The following is a 21,806-nucleotide window of genomic DNA, read 5'->3' as shown; positions in this document are numbered from 1 at the left end:
CTTCTTAACCCTTTACAGGTAAAAGAGACATTAACCCTTAACCATCTGTTTATGACAATGAGGTTGTGGGGTAATAGGTGCCTATATAAGAAAAAGCCCCAAATATCGAGACTTCCTATAAAATCGTGATATCTGGTCATCCTACCTGTGCCCCATGGTGCAGAAGGTGGCAAAAAAAACCCAGAATCTCTGTCAATCTGACTTGCAGGAAAATTCCTTCCCATCCCCAAATATAGTGATCAGTTGAACCCTGAGCATGTCAGCAAAACCCACTGACCAAACTCCTGGGAAAGAATTCTAAGTAATAACTCAGAGCCCACCCCATCTAGTGCCTCATCTCTGGCCATTGGGGATTTTTGCTAGTAGCAATCACAGAAGGGCTCCATGCCATTGTAGGCAGTCTCATCATACCATCCCCTCCATAAACTTATCAAGTTCAGCCTTGAAGCTGGTTAGATTTTGCACCCCCCACTACTTCCCTTGGTAGGCTGTTTCAGACCTTCATTCCTCTGATAGTTAGAAACCTTCTTCTGATTTCAAGCCTAAACTTGTTGATGGCCAGTTTATAGCCATTTGTTCTTGGATCAGCACTGGCACTTAACTTAAATAACTCCTCTCCTTCCCTGATGTTTGTCCCTCTGATGTATTTATAGAGAGCAATCATACCTCATAGACTCATAGACTCTAGGACTGGAAGGGACCTCGAGAGGTCATCAAGTCCAGTCCCCTGCCCTCATGGCAGCACCAAATACTGTCTAGACCATCCCTAAAAGACATTTATCTAACCTACTCTTAAATATCTCCAGACATGGAGATTCCACAACTTCCCTAGGCAATCTATTCCAGTGTTTAACTACCCTGACAGTTAGGAACTTTTTCCTAATGTCCAACCTAAATCTCCCTTGCTGCAGTTTAAGCCCATTGCTTCTTGTTCTATCATTGGAGGCTAAGGTGAACAAGTTTTCTCCCTCCTCCTGATGACACCCTTTTAGATACCTGAAAACTGCTATCATGTCCCCTCTCAGTCTTCTCTTTTCCAAACTAAACAAACCCAATTCCTTCAGCCTTCCTTCATAGGTCATGTTCTCAAGACCTTTAATCATTCTTATTGCTCTTCTCTGGACCTTCTCCAATTTCTCCACATCTTTCTTGAAATGCGGTGCCCAGAACTGGACACAATACTCCAGTTGAGGCCTAACCAGCGCAGAGTAAAGCGGAAGAATGACTTCTCGTGTCTTGTTTACAACACACCTGTTAATGCATCCCAGAATCACGTTTGCTTTTTTTGCAACAGTATCACACTGTTGACTCATATTAAGCTTGTGGTCTACTATGACCCCTAGATCTCTTTCTGCCATACTCCTTCCTAGACAGTGTCTTCCCATTCTGTATGCGTGAAACTGGTTGTTCCTTCCTAAGTGGAGCACTTTGCATTTATCTTTATTGAACTTCATCCTGTTTACCTCAGACCATTTCTCCAATTTGTCCAGATCATTTTGAATTTTGACCTTGTCCTCCAAAGCAGTTGCAATCCCTCCCAGTTTGATATCATCCGCAAACTTAACAAGCGTACTTTCTATGCCAACATCTAAATCGTTGATGAAGATATTGAACAGAGCTGGTTCCAAAACAGACCCCTGCGGAACCCCATTTGTTATACCTTTCCAGCAGGATTGGGAGCCATTAACAACTACTCTCTGAGTACGGTTATCCAGCCAGTTATGCACCCACCTTATAGTAGCCCCATCTAAATTGTACTTTCCTAGTTTATCTATAAGAATATCATGCGAGACCATATCAAATGCCTTACTAAAGTCTAGGTATATCACATCCACCGCTTCTCCCTTATCCACAAGGCTCGTTATCCTATCAAAGAATTATCACCTTACCACCTTCCAAGTGTTTGCAGATGATTTCTTTAATTACTTGCTCCATTATGTTCCCTGGCACAGAAGTTAAACTAACTGGTCTGTAGTTTCCTGGGTTGTTTTTGTTTCCCTTTTTATAGATGGGCACTATATTTGCCCTTTTCCAGTCTTCTGGAATCTCCCCCGTCTCTCATGATTTCCCAGAGATAATAGCTAGAGGCTCAGATACCTCCTCTATTAACTCCTTGAGTATTCTAGGATGAATTTCATCAGGCCCTGGTGACTTGCAGGCATCTAACTTTTCTAAGTGATTTTTTACCTGCTTTTTTTTATTTTATCTTCTAAACCTACCCTCTTCCCGTAAGCATTCACTATATTAGACATTCCTTCAGATTTCTCAGTGAAGACCGAAACAAAGAAGTAATTAAGCATCTCTGCCATTTCCAAGTCTCCCGTTACTGTTTCCCCCTCCTTACTGAGCAGTGGGCCTACCCTGTCCTTGGTCTTCCTCTTGCTTCTAATGTATTGATAAAAAGTCTTCTTGTTTCCCTTTATTCCCATAGCTAGTTTGAGCTCATTTTGTGCCTTTGCCTTTCTAATCTTGCCTCTGCATTCCTGTGTTATTTGCCTATATTCATCCTTTGTAATCTGACCAAGTTTCCATTTTTTATATGACGCCTTTTTATTTTGTAGGTCACACAAGATCTCATGGTTAAGCCATGGTGGTCTTTTGCCACATTTTCTATCTTTCCTAACCATTGGAATAGCTTGCTTTTGGGCCCTTAATAGTGTCCCTTTGAAAAACTGCCAACTCTCCTCAGTTGTTTTTCCCCTCAGTCTTGATTCCCATGGGACCTTACCTATCAGCTCCCTGAGCTTACCAAAATCCGCCTTCCTGAAATCCATTGTCTCTATTTTGCCGTACTCCCTTCTACCCTTCCTTAGAATTGCAAACTCTATGATTTCATGATCACTGTCACCCAAGCTTCCTTCTACTTTCAAATTCTCAACGAGTTCCTCCCTATTTGTTAAAATCAAGTCTAGAACAGCTTCCCCCCTAGTAGCTTTTTCAACTTTCTGAAATAAAAAGTTGTCTGCAATGCAGTCCAGGAACTTATTGGATAGTCTGTGCCCCGCGGTATTATTTTCCCAACATATATCTGGATAATTGAAGTCCCCCATCACCACCAAATCTTGGGCTTTGGATGATTTTGTTAGTTGTTTGAAAAAAGCCTCATCCACCTTTTCCACCTGATTAGGTGGCCTGTAGTAGACTCCCAGCATGACATCACCCTTGTTGTTTACCCCTTTTAGCCTAACCCAGAGACTGTCAACACTTCCATCTCCTATGTCCATCTCCACCTCAGTCCAAGTGTGTACATTTTTAATATATAAGGCAACACCTCCTCCCTTTTTCCCCTGTCTCTCCTTCCTGAGCAAACTATACCCATCCACACCAACATTCCAGTCGTGTGTATTATCCCACCAAGTTTCAGTAATGCCAACAATGTCATAGTTGTATTTATTTATTAGCACTTCCAGTTCTTCCTGCTTATTACCCATACTTCTTGCATTTGTATATAGGCCTCTAAGATACTGGTTTGATCCTGCCTCCCAGCTTTGCCCTGACCCTCCTTTCTCTCTGCCATTATAGCCCACGCTTCCTCCTGTTTCCGACCCATTTCCCAGGTCTTGTTCCCCACTTACCTGTGGGGTTTGCTCACCTGTCCCCGTTGAACCTAGTTTAAAGCTTTCCTTACTAGGTTAGCCAGTCTGTGCGCAAATAAGGCCTTTCCCCTCCTCGAAAGGTGAACGCCATCTCCGCCTAGCAGTCCTTCCTCGAATAGCATCCCGTGGTCGAGGAAGCCAAAGCCCTCCAGGCGACACCATCTTCGCAGACAGGCATTCACCTTCACGATGCCTTTGTTTGGTTAGGCTAAGCAAGCCATGCTCCTTGAGTCTCCTTTTATAAAGAAGGGTTTCCAGTCCTCTGGTCATCTTAGTAGCCCTTCTCTTCACTGTTCCAGTTTGAATTCATCTTTCTTAACCATGGGAGACCAGAACTGAACATAGCATTACAGATAGGGTCCCACCAGTGTATTGTATAATGGCAATAGCACTTCCCTATCTCTATTGGAAATACCTCGCCTGATGCACCCTAGGATTGCATTAGTTTTTTTCACGGCCGCATTACATTGGCGGCTCATAGTCATTGACAAATACACCCAGATCTTTCTCCTCCTCTATCGCTTCCAACTGATAAATCCCCAGCTTATAGCAAAAATTCTTGTTGTTAGTCCCTAAATGCATGACCTTGCACTTTGCACTATTAAATTTCATCACATTTCTATTACTCCAGTTTATAAGGTACTCCAAATCTTCTTGTATGATATTCTGGTCCTGCTCTGTATTAGCAATACCTTCACATTTTGTGTCATGTGCAAATTTTATTGGCACATCCCCACTTTTTGTGCCAAGGTAATGAATGAAAATGTTAACTAAGATTGGTCCCAGGACTGATCCCCAAAGAACTCCACTACTAACCTCCCTCCAGCCTGACAGTTCACCTTTCAGTATGATCCATTGTAGTCTTCCCTTTAGCCAGCTCCTTATCTACCTTTCAATATTCATATTAATCTCCATCTTCCCCAGTTTAACTAATAATTTCCCATGTGGAGTGTATTAAATTGCCTTACTGAAATCCAAGTAGATTAGATCTAGTGCTTTTCCTTTGTCTAAAAAATCAATTATCTTCTCAAAGATAGATCTACCTTTTGTAAAATCGTGTTATACTTTATCCCAATTGCCCTTTACCATTATGTCCTTAACTATTTTCTTTTTTAAAATTTGTTCCAAGACCGTGCATACAATTGAGGTCAAACTAATGAGCCTGTAGTTTCCTGGGTCACCTTTTTTTCTTTCTTAAAAATAGGAACTATATTAGCAATTCTCCAGTGATCGAGTACAGCTCCTGAGTTTACAGATACATTAAAAATCCTTGCTGTTGGGCTTGAGATTTCATGTGGCAGTTCCTTCAATATTCTGGGATGTGCAGTGTGACAAATTTTCTACTAGCTAGAGGACTGTACCTACTATTAGCTTTAGTGCAATATGAAAGATTTAGCAGGAATAACAGTGAAAACACCCTGATGAGAAGCCTATCCCCTCCCACTCCCACCACCCTAGCTTCAGCTAAAATAAAGGATGCTGTGATTAATACCAGGGTGCTATCTCCTGAACTTACTGAAGGAGCTATCCTTCATATCTGTCTCTGGTAGGTCAATGCCTGATAAAAGTGACGCTCCCTTGTTTGTGTAGGCTCTTGAACACCACACACATCACTGTAGTAATCTGTGCACCCCATCCACCCCTCCCATGCCTACATTCCTCTGGTTGCTGATAGAGTTCCCAGAGTTCCTTCTTCCTCTACCATCATCCTATTCCTAGCACCACATTCTAACCATGGCACCATTCTGCGCTCCTCCACTTTTCTGGGTATTGCAAAAACAGATGGGCTCTCCACCACTCTATCGATCCCCCGACTGGCTGCTGCTGCATAGGGAGGGTTTATGTCACTCTTCTACCCTTTTCCCAGTCTCTTGGTTGCTGGGGCAGAGGAGGAGAGCGTATGTCTACCCCTTGTTTCGGGTCTTCCTCCCCAGTAAATAGCTCCTCTACCTGTCTCTGTTACTGCTTGTATCTTGGTCAAACATTGTCATTTTCACTGTACCCCCTGTGCACCTTCCCTCATAGGATTTTGAGTAGCAGCTGTGAAATTGATCACATGTCCACTGTTGCTACTTGGGAAAGCTCTGAGCAGCAGCAAAGCTGCTGGAGCAGTATATCTGCAGATTCAGGAAGAAAACATGACATCACTTTATAGACTCTGGATTTCTTGATAACTATAAGAGCTAAACATTTAAAAAAATAACTAATGCTTAGATTTTTGCAAAAATCATCAGTGTGTCCCAGCTCCCTACCAACTACAGTTCTCCAGGACTTGCTCCCTAATCAGCAGGGCTGCAAGCCCTGATTATCTGTATAGAACCTCACCATATGCAATCACCTCTTACAGGTCACCTAGGCCTTCTTCATATAGAATCTTCCTTGGACTACATACTGAAAGGGCAGATGAGGCGTCTGTGCAAATCCGAGATGTTGAGAGAATATTCAAGGAACCTGGTGGGGCAGACATTGCCTTGCTGAAGATGCACAGGTATCTTTTCAATCAAAGCTTTCCCCCTAAAGCCCTTTAGGCCAAAGTCATGAGTGTCCTTGTCTGGATTTAGATTTGACAAATACGTGGTGTGGAAGTGACTAGTTAATGGACAGTGGGCAGCTACCCATACCACAAAGTGTATAAAGTCATTTCTAAGCATTTTTACAAGCTTCAAAATTGTGTTCACATCTATGCAGAATACTTATTAATGACAGATAAGCATGCTGAAAATACTACAGACCAGATCAGTTTCCATCATAGAAATGTTGGACTGGAAGAGATCTGGAGACATCATCTAGTCCAGCCTCCTGCACTGAGGCAGGACCAAGTAAACTTAGACCATTCGGCCAGGTGTTGTCTAACCTGTTCTTAAAAACCTCCAATGATGGGATTTCCACAGCATCCCTTGGAAGCCCATTCTAGAGCTTAACTACCCTTATAGTTAGAAAGTTTTTCTTACTATCTAACCTAAATCTCCCTTGCTGCAGATTAAGCCCATTACACTTCTTGTCCTATCTTCCATGGACAGGGAGAACAACTGATCGCTGTAGCCCACGAAAGCTTATGCTCAAATAAATTTGTTAATCTCTAAGGTGTCACAAGTACTCTGGTTCTTTTTGTGGCTACAGACTAACACGGCTGCTACTCTGAAACCGGTCCTCTTTAGAACAGCCTTTAACATCTTTGAAGACTGTTATAGGTCTCCCATCAAGCTTCTTTTCTCAAGATGAAACATAATTAAATTACTTGGTTTGACTAAAGAGATTTTAAAGGAATATGGCAGGAAGAATTTTCCAAGTTGCACTTCTGTATTACATAAATCAAAATTACACTTACGTGTCAAACACATTCCAAAAGGATTCCAAGAGGTTTAATAATGTCCCCTGCCCTGACTCCTGCATCCCTCTCACACCCCGCCTTCTGCCCTGACTTCTGCACCCTCCTCACACTTCCCCAGCCCCCTGCCCTGACTCCTGCACCTCCCCCACACTCCCAACTGTCTTCTGCACCCCTGACACACACACAAAGCCCTCTTCCCTCCCTGACTCCTGCACCCCCCACACCCCTGCCCCCCACACCCTAAGCCCCCTGCCCTCCCTGCCTCCTGCACCTCCCCTTACACACTCCCATCCCTGACCCCTGCACCCCCCCCACATCCCCACCTGCATCCCTCGCACTAAACAGGAGCTGTCACAGGTAAGTGCTCCACACCCCAACCCCCTGCCTCGGCCCTGAGCCCTCTCTCACACCTAACTTCTGGCCAGACCCCGCACCCCAAGGGTTTTTTAAAAAAAAATTTATGAAGTGCTCTAATCCAAAGTGCTTTACCATAGTTAGCTAATAGTACAAACAATATCAGGAAAGATCATTAAGTGGTCTGCTGAGACCCTCAGTGATTTTCACGTGGTCTGTGGAAAAATAAGTTCAATTATAAAAACAATCAAGGTACCTCACTTTATTTTCATTTACTTCCTATTATTTATAGGAGGAGGATGAAGAAAAAAGATTGAAAAATGGGAGTGTGTGTTGGGGGAAGAAAAGAGAGAATGTTCTTTTTCTTGGCTGGGTCCCAAAGAAGGGCCTCAAAAATGAAGCTGAGCACAGGGACCCACTAACCCTAAATCTGCCACTGTCTAATAGAGAATTTCTAAAACTAGGAGTCAGAACTTGGAGAGAAGTCAGAGGTATGGTCTGATCCTGAAAAATCTCTGTTCCATTTTCAACCCCTCCGCAAGCCACAATTTGAAGTCTGAGCATGGCCCCTGAGTTAGTCAGAAGCAATCCTATTTAAACCTGGCTCTTTGTCAATGCATGGAAAATAACCTGAAACCTGCTAGGTTTTGTGGTTTTCTGCTGCAGAAGATATTCTCTCCAAGATGAAAGCGATGGGTGTTATGCCCATGTCACACAGGTGTAAATGATTGCACAAGGTGCAAGGAAAGAATCGGATCCCCAGGCATCCAGCACCTGAATCTTGGTTGAATCCTGAGCAATCCATTTGCATTGCTAGCAGATGGGCAGTTAAGACTCAAAATGGTTATGTTTAGGCATGTGACAGATGCATGTGGAGGACCCCTGCCAACAGAAACAGCATGGCTCTGTTACACTATTTTGGGAAGGGAGGAGACAAATTTGGGGGATTGAAAAGAGGGTGCCTTCCTGACTCCCCACAGGCTGGAATTCTGCTAAGTGGTAGCACCACTGAGGAGGGGTGGGTGGAAGTGGAACAGCAATAGGGGTATGGCTGAAGCATCTTCTGCCTTGAGGCTCCTGTCATTGTCTCCCATCTTAAGGAAGGGGTGAGATAGGGCTGCAGTAATGGCCATGGGGTGCCTCCATAGCTGCTCCTTGGCCTGAGTGGGAGGATTTCTTCCTCTGGTGGAACTACCCAGTGCCCAACCCATCTGAGTATTTAATGATGGGCTGAACATTTGGGCCTCGATACAATAATAGTCAGGCATCTCTTGTGGTACACTCAAAATGCCTGTGTAATTTGCATTTGCCTAAAGCCCTGTCCAGGGTCCTGCTTAGACATCCAAGCACACATCTCTGAAATCAGATCTGTCACGCTGTGGCTTGGCAAATTCTTTGATTTATTTAATGTTATTTCTTCCCCTCCAGAAGGATCTGCCAAGTCTCTCCAGCTGCTTGTCACTTCTCCCCTTGCCTGTACATGCACCACCCTGTGGGAGGGTCCTAAGAAGAAAGCTGTTTTGGGCCTGAGAGAACACCTCACTTAAAAAAAATGTTCTACTTCAAGACTTGTAGGGCTGCACATAGGTGCTGAGCACCAACAGCTCTCCTTGGCTTCCTTTGGGGATTGGTGCTCAGCACTTCTGAAAATCAAGCCCATTTTGCACCAATTCTCCCTCCAGAGCCTCAGAATGTAGATGGCATCAGGGACAAGCCAGCTAAAGCTATGCTGCTGTGGATTTGGTTTTCATCTTGTTTTGTTTCAGTCCTGCAGTGATCAACAATGAAGTGATCCCAGCTTGTTTGCCTTCAGAAAATGTGATGTTAGGAAACAGAGCAGAATGCTATGTGACTGGCTGGGGAGAAACCAGAGGTGAGGCACATTCAGTGCAGTTGAAAGATCAATACAAACCCCAAATGTATGCACTCTCTGTGCTCGAAAAAACAAATCAATATACATCAGTATTTACCATACAGCAAATATAATTGAGCAATGCCATTCTTTCCATCTCCCTCTCTCTCAGAGTTTGGTTCTCATAATTCAGGAGTGCTCCATTGAAATCCTCTTTATTCTCCTGTCTGGTGCCCCAGCGTGGGTTTCTACACAGTCAGGAGGGATATTTTTCTAGCCTTGCCCCTACTGTAAACTGCATGATGTTGACTTAGGTCATTCTCTTGAATGACTTTCTCACGAAGACTCCAATCCTTACTCAGAAGGTGACTTCTTGTCCACACTTTCAAAATCTGCCACATTTCCCTGCCTGACTAGAACGTTGCCTCCTATTCCAACCCCTTTCTCCCCTCAGTTACACCAGTGATGCCATTCCCCCATCCTGTGTCTGTCCTGTCTGGTTAGGCCGCAAGCTGTTCCAGGACTACCAGCTACTTTGTGCGTGTACAATGCCTAGCACATTGGTTGGTCCTTAGCCAGTACACATGGTTCATAATAATGACAATACCCCCATTTGATTCCCACTCCCATCTCTGCACATTTTTCCAGAAGAAATGTCCTTCACATACCTGTTTGCCAGGCCACCACTCTCACTTTAAGACCCTCCTCTTAAAAACCCATCTTCTTCAAGATGAGAGGTGCAGCATTCCCAGTCTCCACAGTGATTGGGACCTATGTCTTTATGATGTTTCAAGCAAACTGTCTGTCAGATTCCTGCTCTCAACTGTGGGTTTCTTTGACCTCAGGGGGTTCTGTGGCATCTTGCAAGTGGGTAGATGCATATTTGAAATGTCATGTCCCAACATCACACTGGCTTTCAGTATTTTGACCTTTGCAGATTTTCCCACCCTGAGGTTTAACATACTTGAGCTAGATTTAAAATAAATCCAAGCTAATTTCTTCATCTTTTTTGTTGAATCAGCCATGCTGCTATTTCACCCTAATGAAATACTATCAATACTAAACAATCTGTGTCAATACTAATACAGTATTGACTGCTGCTTTTTATTTATTTATTTCAAAGCACTTTACAAAAGAAAATAATCAGTATTATCTCCATTTTATAGATGGGGAAAATGAGGCTCAGAGAAGTTAAGTGACTTGGGCAAAGACTCCCATTGACTTCAACAGGCTTTGGATCAGGCCCATAGTGAGTCAGTGGCAGAGCCAGGAACAGAAGCCAGGTTTCCTGATTCCCAGGCTAATCCACGGGATCATACTGCCTCTGCTATGGAGTTTTTTTTCTGTGAAATTTATACTTATTTTGTTGTTCACTCACAAAGGTACTGGTGGAGAAGGTAAACTTAAAGAAACTGGCTTCCCTGTGATAGAGAATAAAGTGTGCAATCGCCCCGAATTTCTGAATGGCAAAGTTAGAAACCATGAGCTCTGTGCTGGGAATATTGATGGTGGCACTGACAGCTGCCAGGTAAGAAAAGACTGGTGACATCAAAACTGACTTTAAGTATAAACAAGACAAATGACACTTGGGGCTCTGTCCTTTAGGAGCACAGTATTAGCCTCAGCAACGCATAGCTCAATACGAAGTGAAGAGCTGAAAATACATACAGAATCTAGTTCTCCCTCGCTCCTCCTTCCGTTGGTACAACCAGAGCTGGAGATCATTCATAGCTAGATTTTCCCCCTCATCCCAAGCAGTGAATAGGTGTGAAAATCTACAGTTCAGCCCATGTGTATGTATTCCATGCTGTATTCCTTAGATCCATCTCTTGTTAGGGGAAAGTGTGTTAGTGGTGAATGTTCGTAAGTGTAGAAAGGTTTTTTTTTTTTAGTCCAAAGGATTAGGACTGAAGTGTTTCCAGTTTTCTGATTTCCTTGGATATGTGAAAGGACTTTAGAAGTTCTCGTTAACCTAACTGAATAAAGGGATCAAGCTGGGAGCTTTCCTCATTGAAAAGCTGAGACTCCTTGGTAAAGAAGGCTGAAAGTAAATATGAACCTGTCTGAGCAGGCCTCCTGCACCAGCAATGTTAATGGTATTTCCTGAGCATGCAGAAATTTCCATGATGAGCCTGTCGCCCAATGGTCATATGCACTTGAATCAGAGTTCTGATATTTACAGACACTAAGTTTGTGACCAGGTGGGACATAGGGTGTGAAGAAGCTACTGAATGTCTAGAATTTGGACAGAAGCTCAGATCTGTTGTCTTGCTCCCTGGCTTTCCAGTGCTGCCTCCTGCTTTTCTGGCCAGCTGCCAAAAGGTTTTTTTTAAACCCTTTGATCCCCCCACTCCCCCTCCCCCCAGCTCACTCAGAGGAGATGCTCTCATTGCCAGCTGGGTTAGTGAGAGGGTAGCTGCTAAGGTTCCTTTCTCTTTCCTGACCAGCTTATTTACTATGCTCACTGCCCTCTGCTTCTCCCCCAGCTCCCAATTGGTGTGTTGGTCTCACTGTGTAGGAGGAATTGGGAGTAAGAAGGCAGAGGAGTCAGCTGTCTCACAGACAGCAGTAGCAACTGTAGTAGTGCCACCCCACCTGAAGAGCCAAGGCTTCAGCGGGCAAGGAGTAGGAGAACTGATGGGATGTTCTGAAGGAAGGAAGTGGGGGTGGGAGGGAGAGGAACTTAAAGGAGGAAGAACAGAGTTAACTGTGCAATCAAATGCCCCTTGACATCATTCTCTGTTTCTACAAATGTGATTCATGCCTGGCTGTCTTGAGTACTGTGGATAAGATGCAGCTTTACAAAAGAGCAATATTGTCATTTCAGATATTTCAGGGATGTGTGTGTGAATTTCAGTCCCTGCCCTCCCCCTGCAGGGACCCTGTTCTGGTGCCTGCTCATGCCTCTCCCCAGCAGGGACCCTAGGTTTCCCTCGGCTGGGGAGTCACCCCCAGCAGTGCAAGTTAGGGCAGGATGGTCTAGTACGCTGTACCAGTAAGCTATTTATAGCCTGTACGCCATACCAGTAAGCTATTTACAGCCAGTACACTGTACCAGTAAGCTATTTATAGCTGGTATGCCATACTGGCAAGACACAGGAGGAGCAGAATGTGGGGTGGCCCCACGCCAGGAGCTCCTCCAACGCAGCTGTACCACTGCCATCCCTTCAACACAGCTGTATGCCAGTGTCTCCTGTCTGGGGTCTGTACAGCACCCCTGCTGGAGGACAGGGCTGGAGGTGGGGCTTGGGGCCCTACGGTTCAGGACTCTCCCAGGAACCGCAGCAGCGAAAGGAGCACAAGCGGGGCTGCTGTACAGACCCCGGACAGGACTCAGGAGATGCAGTTGCCTGGAAAGGCTCAGGACGGGGCTAGGGGTGTTACAGCCGTGCTGGAGGAGCTGCTGGTGCGGCCCCACACTCTGCGTCTTTCACCATTGCGGTTCCAGAGAGTCCTACAGTTAAGACATCTCCAGCACAGCAGGAGGAGGACAGAGCCCCCCCAGGTAATATGAAATGGATCATGGGGAGGGGAGCTGAGGGGGAGAGCATGGGGCCTGGGCTGGGGGCAGGGAAGGGTCAATTGAGGAGTCACATGGGAGGTCACGTGGGGAGATCACATGCCCATCTCCCCCTTTAGCTGGAGCAGTGTACCAGTAAGAAATGAATTCTACTTGTACCAGTGGTCTCCCCTCTCTTACATGAGCTGGTGCTGCCAGGAGTTGAGTTCTCCACGGACTCCCCTGCACTCCACTGTGCAGGAACAGACTCCCTATGCACTAGGTCACAACACCATTTGGCCTGGTCACCCCTCCATCTGGATGGAGGGGTGGCCGGGCCAAATTTCAGTGGCATTGCACCCACTCAGCCGAAGTGATGCAACATTCATGATTTACGATAAGACTGTTGCTTAAAAACAAACCATGCAGGCAGGGAAAGCATAGCTCCCTGGCCCCAGCTGAGGTGTTTTCTTATGACCACATACTTGGCCGTGGAGATATTTCCACTTCTGTGCCTCTGATCCGAATGTTACTGTTTGCATATCGTGCTCTCAATAAGGTAGCAACCCTCTTTCTTCTTCTTTGTAGGGTGATAGTGGAGGACCCCTAATATGTAATGAGCAAGAAACATTCTTCGTTCATGGCGTCACCTCTTGGGGTCTGGGCTGTGCTGAGCCCATGAAGCCTGGTGTTTATGCCCGAGTTTCTAGGTTTGTTGGTTGGATTGAGAGGGTAATGAGTACCGGCTGAGTTCTGGGGATTCACTGACCTCTCCTGGAAGGCAATGCACAAAGTAGAGACATAAGATTCCAAATATAGTGTTAAAATCAAAATTATTTACAAGAATCTGAAATAAATATTGTCATCTATTGTAAGTTACTGTAAATTAACAGTCATTGCCAAGAAACCAACTGACTCTTAGCCTCCTTTGGTGTGTTTTATATTCTACAATGAACACACATTTGTGAGGTACTTGTTGAAAAATATCTTATTCCCTCTTTTCCATTACTGGACCCAAATACTTTAATCTTTGCTCTGGTACTAGAACAATAAAATAAATTGTTCACAAAGTGTTTACTTTCCCTTCTGCTTTTGTGCTCTCAGGATATTAATAGAACTACTCTATCGTCACTAGTTACTGCATTTCAAGTTTACTTTTCCTAGCCTCTAACAGGACACTAGTTGCACCCAACTGAGTGGGGTAAAGCAGTGGCCCTATCTATGGATCTTGGACTGCATGTGATTCTTCAGGGTGACAGCAAGTGGCTCTAATAGAGTTTAAGAGTATGATACATTCACTGTTTGATGCGCCCTACCCTCTGCCCTATACATGTCAGAAAGCAGACATCCAAGTCCTCACCCAACTCCCTGGTGCTAGGGAGGCTTTGCTCTGCTCCACACTCTACACAGGGAGGAGAAGAAAGAAAGAAGCCACTGGAATTCTCTTTCACTCTCACCAAAAGCCAGAAGGGTGCAGCAGGGAGAAGGAGAAATACCTTCACCAGACACTATCAGTGAGCCAGAAAATGGGGAAAATTCATCCCTCCTGGGTGGGGGTCAAGAGAAAGGGGAGACTACCTACCCTCATAGCAGCCACGTGGTAGGGAAGACAGAGGAGACCCTTTGTATTTCAGGTGCCCCTTGTGCATGTCAGCTTATGCATCATTTTCCTGTGGTGTTCTATACATCTGGTAGGAGATGGGAGAAACTCATTTTTTTGGTAAATGCACAGTTTTTATTGTTACGGACACTTCTGTATCAGCACAAAGGTATGAATGCGGCGTCAGGAACATAAGATGCTGAATAGCAAGTAGACCTTCCCCTCCAACTAATCCACAGTGAAGACAGAAGCAGCCAGTGATGCAAGTCTTTACTGCAGTGAACGATGGCTCACAATGGCACATAATAAAATGGCATAAGAGCCTCAGTACCAGTCTTGCCTCACTATGCAAGCTTTAGTTGTATATTTTCTGCTCCTGATAGAGAAGGATTTACACCCTTGTGTGATTAATACCCTTGTGTGATTAATGCTAATGAGAATTCTGTCCATAAACCATCACACATTAAGCCACAGCTAATACCTCACGGTGCTACAAGAAGTCCAACAGAGGGAAGGAAAAAGAGAAACAAATAATGTTGAGTGCCTACCAGCCAGAGAGATTGTTATACATTTTCGGAGGCCAGTCACCTGTTCTGTGTTCCATATCATAATAAACTATCAGACCTCAAACATTTTAGAAAGACTTTCTGCTCCACCAGTAGGATTTTTACATTTAATTTGTGATTAGAATTTTCACCTTGATTCTTCAATAGTTCATTCCATAGACATCCCTGCCTCCCAGAACACGTCAGAAATGTGATTGTTCTTGTGACAAGGTCTGAAATGCTGCCCATATGAAGACCATCATACTGTCTGGCTACTACTGTCAGCAAACCCAGTACTTCACCTTCCAGCCATATCCCTGGAAATAATTTCTACAATGGGCTTCATAATGATCACGCTGGGCTTGACTGAAGTAGCCACCCCTCTCTGTCAGCCATTACACAAAACTGCCATCATCACACTCTTCGTCTGTAAGTTTTACAAGAGACCCCTCACTTCAGGACTTTAAAATGATTTTGATCCAGAAAATCTGCTTCCTGTGGGGTTTTTTAGTCAAGTCTGCTTACTTTAACAAAACCGAATGTTTGCTCCTGGTAACCCCTCACAGATTCAATACAAGCATGGAAGAATGACCTGATTTCTATTGTGCCTTCTATTCAGCAGCCCTGTCTGTTAAATTCTGATGACAAAATCTTTATTCCTAGTGATAGTGTAAGAGGCAGTTAGAATACATTTGTTGATTTCCATATCCCATGTTGAGTATGCTGTATTGACAGTTGGAAAATTCATCCTCTGACTTTTAAACAGATCACGCTTGATATAAAGGCACTAAAAGATGATATGTAAGAAACTCCATGATAAATGAAATCACATCTTAACTGTCCAGTCCTAAGGGTATTTGAGTCCCTTGCCTTGTGCTGACTGCAATGAGTATTGAGGGCACCCAGCACCTCTCTGAAGCAGGCCCTAAATGTGTTTCTTGAATCATTCCTCAACCGGTGCTCAGTTTGGAGGGCATATGGCTGGGTATACCATGTCTTCACTTATTCCTTCTGCTGGCTCAAAAATATTGAGAAAGCGTCAGAGCAAACATTGGAAGTACTGCCTGGAAGACTGATAAAATTTTCCCTTTTTTCTTCTCATAGAAAAGTCCTGTAAAAATTAATAGGGATGAATTCTAGAGGGTGATCTCTTCTGGATAGAATTTTTAACATTCACCTATAGACTTTAATAGAGAATTATATCCCTGCTGGAGAAATTTGTAGGACTCTCCCATAAGGCTCAGAAATGATTAACTCATTGAAATTTAGACTTAAAAGCAGATGTGACTTTGCAGTTAAAAGAATTATTTTTATAAGCAGCATAATTATTGGTCCATAATACATATAAGCCCTATTTCCCACTGTGTGGGGAGGGAGGAGTTCCCCACTTTAGACCTCAATTTACCTCCACCATCTGATCCCTCTCCTTCTACCAAAATATTAATAAAACAAACCAAAAGACTGTACAAAACAAACTGTATAAAACAAAGAACCTGATTAAGGTCACCAAAGGGATTTTGGCATTTCTGGGTATAACAGATCACTGGATAATGTGCTACAATTAATATGGAGGAACTCTCACAGGGACTGAAATTTTACTTCTCTGTCTGCTTATCAGTGAACATTAGCACAAGCTTCCTCTTTCCTGTACAATATACATACTTAACCTGAAAATATAACCCAGGTTACTATTAAAATAGTATCATATTAAAGAGCCAGAAGGCAACGACAGATACATGCCAGACTTATTTAGCAGCAATACTTTAAGTTAGTTTCCCAGACTCGAAGTAGAGCTCCGTGTAGCTCAGAAGCTTGTCTCTCTCACCAACACAAGTTGGTCCAATAGAAGAAGTTACCTCACCCACCTTGTCTCTCTGATCCACAAGCAAACAATTGTAAGCTTAAAAAGACCTTAAATTCCTAACAGGGAGTATGCAGGCTTTCAGTTATTTTAAATACTGACAGACATTGTCTACATTTTATCCTGGACAATACCGAATGCCACGCTGATCAAAGTACAATTAGAAAGGCCTGAAAAATAAGTTCTCATGCCTTAAGTTCTCAATCACATATCAAGCAACAACAAAGTGCAACTGCAGGCAGTTGACCAATACAACACAATCTTCCCTTTGCCATAGAAAACATCAAGCAATTCTGCTTATAACCAATATAATTAAAATTACCCACAGACTTCTCTGCAAACCAGACACCACTGCAGAGCTGAGGGAGCTCTTATATTGAGGTACATTAAGACTTCAGAAAAACATTAAATAAACAAGAAAGGTTAAAATAAGTCCACTATCTATTTAGGAGAATGTCTATTTGATCAGGTAAACCTGGCATCTCTTAGTAGCATAAGAACAATTGTCTCTTAGGGACAGCATCAAAATACAATGTGTTCTAATTTGACATCTAACCAGATATTTTAACAGAGGTGCACATTTGGTTCCATTCCTTTTAGTCTGCAGGGAGTTTTGCCAAATGTCTTATTGTCATTTGACTACTTGTCAGGGGAAATTCTTATTGAAAAGTACTTCTGCTGGTCTTCTCCATGGACTCTCCTTCTGTTGCCTGTTCCAAGCATGCATGCATTTTATTGCTAGCATAGTTCCTATCTTCCTTAAGCAGACATGGCAGTTGGGTGGAATGGGCATGGAAGAATTAGGAAGTGTTGATGTACTGTATATAGTTCACTATGTTGCAGTAATGAAGGAAGCACCTTGTATATTGGTTATTTCCCCCTATGGTTTCTTGAAACCCCATCTTATATATAATTGCTCCTCCATGCCAGGCTTTTGGCATTAACTGTTCAACCACAATGCAGCACCTGCTAAATTTAGAAACTCTATCCTATAGTCCCTTCACCAACTCTGCAATACCAATCCATCCCAAATATTAAGAATATCCTGTTGACACCTACACATTAGAAATGAGGCCCCACTCTCTCCATCCTCAATGTCATCAGTTCCCTGGTTCCCAAACAATTCCTCGTTCGCTTTTCTGATTTTTCAGAGGCTTTATCACTCAGTGGGGCACAAAACTACTCTAATTCTGCTTCCCCCAAACCATCACCACTTTAAACCACAGTTTCCCCCAAATTATTGTAATATCAGGGATGAACAAATGACCCAAACATATACAAATAAGTAAGAGCTTACTGGGCCAGGCAAAGCAGTTGATTTCAGTGGGTATTCTCTAGCAAGAACCACACAACGCCCCTTCCTGGAAACAATGGACTCAGAAAATATGTATTTATTCTGTAGCTATATAAAAATACAACACTTCTTTAGAACATCTTCATTCTTAAAAGAAGTACTTGGAGGTGTCTTTTGTGACACAGCTCAATCCAGAGGACTTAAAAGCAGTTATCAGGAGGAAACCAAATTCCCAGTGTGAGAACAGAGACGTTTTGCTCAGTGCTTTTAGTGAAAGATCATATATAGGAGGTATCCTGATGCTTCTTTTTCCTGCCACTTTTACTTTGGAGACTGAAGTAACAGAGGGAGAAAAGAAAAGAGTTATATTTCTAAGCTGTAGCACTGTCCAATTTATTTTCAGTACAAATGTACAATTCTCTGCCCCTTGCTCAGAAAATCACATCAATGTAATATTGAAGAAAAGACAGAGTACCTGGAAAGCTGTTCCACATCCTCCACTGTCTCTGGTAAGGAAATTCCCTTTGTCTCAGGTAAAAACAGCACTAAGATCCCACAAATAACTGCAAGTATACCTATGACAGGCATTGAAGAAAAAAAAGAAAAAAAAAAACAAGAACCAAAACTAGTTTGCCATTTTTCTCATTCTCAGGACAGTTTTGTGGCACAAAATAAGAAAAGGGTAGAAAGACCTGAAGTTGCTCCCAAACCACTAGGTAAAAGCTGAAGGCCCCTTTCTCCCCTGCCTTGCTTCTCATTTGGTCATTTACATTTTGGGAAAGTAGATGTGAAATGTTACCATGCTGATTGTAAAGTCTTTGGGGAGGGACTGTTTTTTTGTCCTGTGTTTGTACAGCACCTAGCACAGTGGGTCCTGGTCAATGACTGGGGCTCCTGGGCCTGATGAAAATACAGATAATAATTTTACACCCAGCTACACAATGTTGTTGAGGATCAGGTCTTCAGAGTGCAGCAGAAATTTTGAATACAACGGTGTAAACTGGAACTTCTGGATACTGCTACTGTTGGAGTAATGGTAATTTGAAAAATGTTTTATTTTCTTCTCTCTTTTTTACTCTGTATTTTAAATCCTCTTTATCTGCCTCTCTTTCTTTTTCTGTGTTCTGTTCCTCCTACTCTTTCCTCATCATATTTCTCTTCAGAAGAACATGATTTAGTCTTCAGACTCAGGATTTCCTACCAAAAGGAAATACTTTGCTCACACAATTAGCCTGTGGAACTCACTGTCACAAGACACCACTGAGGCCAGGAGCTCATGGGGGATATATATATATATGAATAACAAGAATATCCAGAGTTAGAACAATATACACTAACAAATTAAACAAGGTTTTTTTTGGAAGAGTTATAAATCCTCATGCACTAGGGAGTAAACTAACCTGGAAGTCAGCAGGAAAATTCCATGTGACCAGATTATCTGGCAGCAGGGTTTCTTGCATCTAACTTTGAAGTATCTGGTACTGACCCCTGTTGGTAACAGGATACTGGACTACAAGACCACTGTCAGGGCCAGTGCTACCATTTAGGCGGACTAGGCAGTTGCTTAGGGTGCCAAGATTTGGGGGTGCGAAAACGGTGCCCCCAAATATTTTTTTAAGCATTTCAGTGGCCACTGAGAGAGAGAGAGAGTCTGAGCTGCCGCCGGCAGCCCAGGGATTCTCCTGGGTCAGCGCACCGCCACCGGCAGCCCGGGGGTTTCCCTGGGTCAGCGCGCTGCCGCCAGCAGCCCAGGGGTTTCCCTGGGTCAGCGCGCCACCGCCGGCACCAGCCCGGGGATTCCCCTGGGTCAGCGTGCCCCCACCAGCCCCAGCCCAGGGGTTCCCCTGGGTCAGCGCGCTGCCGCCGGCACCAGCCCGGGGGTTCCCCTGGGTCAGCTCTGCCGGTCGCTGCGAGGGCAGCAGGCCGGTTGCCTTTGACGACATGCCTGCGGAGAGTCTGCTGGTCCCGCGGCTTCGGTAGACCTCCCGCAGACTGCCGCCGAATCCGCGGAACTGTGGACCTCCCACAGGCAGGCCGCCACAGGCAGCCGGCAGCCCAGGGGTTCCCCTGAGTCAGTATGCCGCAGCCAGCAGCCAGCAGCCCAGGGGTTCCTCTGGGTCAGCATGCCGCTGCCAGCAGCCGGCAGCCCGGGGGTTCCCCTCGGTCAGTGCATCGCCGACAGCCCGGGGGTTCCACTGCGCAGTCGCTGCTTCACTTCTCCTGCCTCCCAGGCTTGCTGCTCCAATCAGCTGTTTGGTGCTGCAAGCCTGGGAGGAGAATTAGAGCAGGACAGCGTGCTCGGGGAGGACGCGGAGCAGAGGTGAGCTGGGGTGGGGAGGTACCACAGGGCTCCCCGGGCCAGGAAGTGGGGAGCTGCTGCGGGGGCAGGTTGCGCATCTCAGGGCAGGGGAGGGAGCTGCTGCTGGGCTGGGGGGGGCGCAAGGTGGAAGTTTCGCCTAGGGCGCAAAACTTCTTTGCACCGGCCCTGACCACTGTTCTGAACCAGTATGGCAATTCTCATGTTCCTGCAAAGCAGGACCTTAAGTGGGAGATAGCCCAGGTTATCTCCTTTTAGCCAGATCTGCTCTGTTGACTTAGATAGAGCTATATTAACTTCCAACAGCAGAGAATGTGGTTCTTTTTTTATTTGGTCTGATGAAAGGTAGTCACATATGAAAACTATCCAGAATATACAACTGCAAGGGTTGTTTTGTTAGATAAACACATTTTTAATGGCTTTTGAGGGGTCTTCCCTATGGGAGTCAGGGCTTTGAACTTAGGAGGGATACAAATGCAGTGGGACTCAGCCAGAATGCCTCCTAGAGCTCCATGTGTGTGAGTGCACAAACTGATGTAACCACTATCATTGAAAGGATGCAGCACAGCTCCCCTTTGCACTTAGGTCATCTGTGCCGGCCAATGAGGATGGAGATGATGGACTGGGGGAAGATAAGTCATGCAATAAAACTCTTCCCAAGAAAAGAAGCTGTGTTAGGAAGCAGAGTAAAAACAAGTTGTAATAAAGTGGTCATCAAGGGATTAACTGGATTATCACAGTATTGTGTATGGGAGCCAGGCTTCCACCCTTCCCTTTTTCCCTGTTTATTTAGTGGGTGTTTTCGCCACTGTGTTTGTTAGGGAGCTGAAAAAAGCTGCACTTTCCCAGCCTGCAGTGCTATAAGTAAAGTATGTCTCTTATGCACTGAGCAGCCCCTTTGCAAAAGTAATAGTCTATCCAAGGTTTCATTTAAAATGATTTCTTACTAAAGATAATTAGAGGTAGCTCCATCCAGATGGCTGCTAATCGGAAGAGAAGAAATGGGGCTATGATACCTCCTAGGTCACACAAACTTGAACACAGGGAAACACCAAAGTTTCTGAAAAAAAAAAGATATTCATTTTAGAGGGCTTAAGACAATGTAACCTAGGAGATGCATATGTTAGGCCCAAAGTTATCTCATAATCAGGGCATACAACACACACTTACATAAGCAAACCAGTGCAACGAGTCTAATCAGTGAACTCACGAGAAAACAGAGGGTTACTGAAAAATAATATAGTGAACATAGCGGGAACTGGTGGGAATTTTTAAAAGAATTCCAACAACTTTAAGGGCCAGATTCTGCCACTGGCACATCAGATTGTGAATTACAGTGATCTTCCCTAATGGGATTTCAGAAGCTGTACCTCTGTGCAACACTAATCCTAAATAACTGCACACAAAGCCTTCCTGCATTCAGGCCTTTAAACTAATCAGTTTCTAAGATGAAGTACTATTGGCACAATCCTTTTGCTTTAGCTACAGCATGGACTTTAGTGTGGGTAGCTGCCCAAGTGAGTACCCAGGATCCCTGGTGGGCTTGTACAGCCCTTG

At 44.3% G+C, this 21,806-nt stretch overlaps 2 protein-coding genes across 2 annotated transcripts in view; one reads left to right on the top strand and one right to left on the bottom strand.

Moving 5' to 3' along the window:
* LOC115647548 (plasminogen-like) overlaps positions 1-13,384 on the top strand; it is a 63,332-nt gene extending 49,948 nt beyond the window's left edge. The window contains exons 16-19 of the mRNA XM_030554264.1: positions 5,944-6,084; positions 9,048-9,154; positions 10,516-10,661; positions 13,221-13,384. Coding sequence (XP_030410124.1) covers positions 5,944-6,084; positions 9,048-9,154; positions 10,516-10,661; positions 13,221-13,382 — 556 coding nt within the window. The 3' untranslated portion in view covers positions 13,383-13,384. The remainder of the gene's footprint in view (positions 1-5,943; positions 6,085-9,047; positions 9,155-10,515; positions 10,662-13,220) is intronic.
* A 4,612-nt stretch (positions 13,385-17,996) lies between these two features.
* The window catches only part of SLC22A3 (solute carrier family 22 member 3), a 43,134-nt gene continuing 39,324 nt past the window's right edge, over positions 17,997-21,806 (bottom strand). Inside the window, exons 9-11 of the mRNA XM_030556694.1 lie at positions 21,197-21,309; positions 18,408-18,507; positions 17,997-18,265 (exon numbers count right to left, since the gene is read on the bottom strand). Coding sequence (XP_030412554.1) covers positions 18,211-18,265; positions 18,408-18,507; positions 21,197-21,309 — 268 coding nt within the window. The 3' untranslated portion in view covers positions 17,997-18,210. The remainder of the gene's footprint in view (positions 18,266-18,407; positions 18,508-21,196; positions 21,310-21,806) is intronic.

This window comes from Gopherus evgoodei, chromosome 3, assembly GCF_007399415.2.
Source record: "Gopherus evgoodei ecotype Sinaloan lineage chromosome 3, rGopEvg1_v1.p, whole genome shotgun sequence".
NCBI classification, from domain to species: Eukaryota; Metazoa; Chordata; order Testudines; family Testudinidae; genus Gopherus; species Gopherus evgoodei.
Note: the sequence above shows the minus strand (reverse complement) of the source record. Positions and strands in the feature narration are given on the sequence as shown.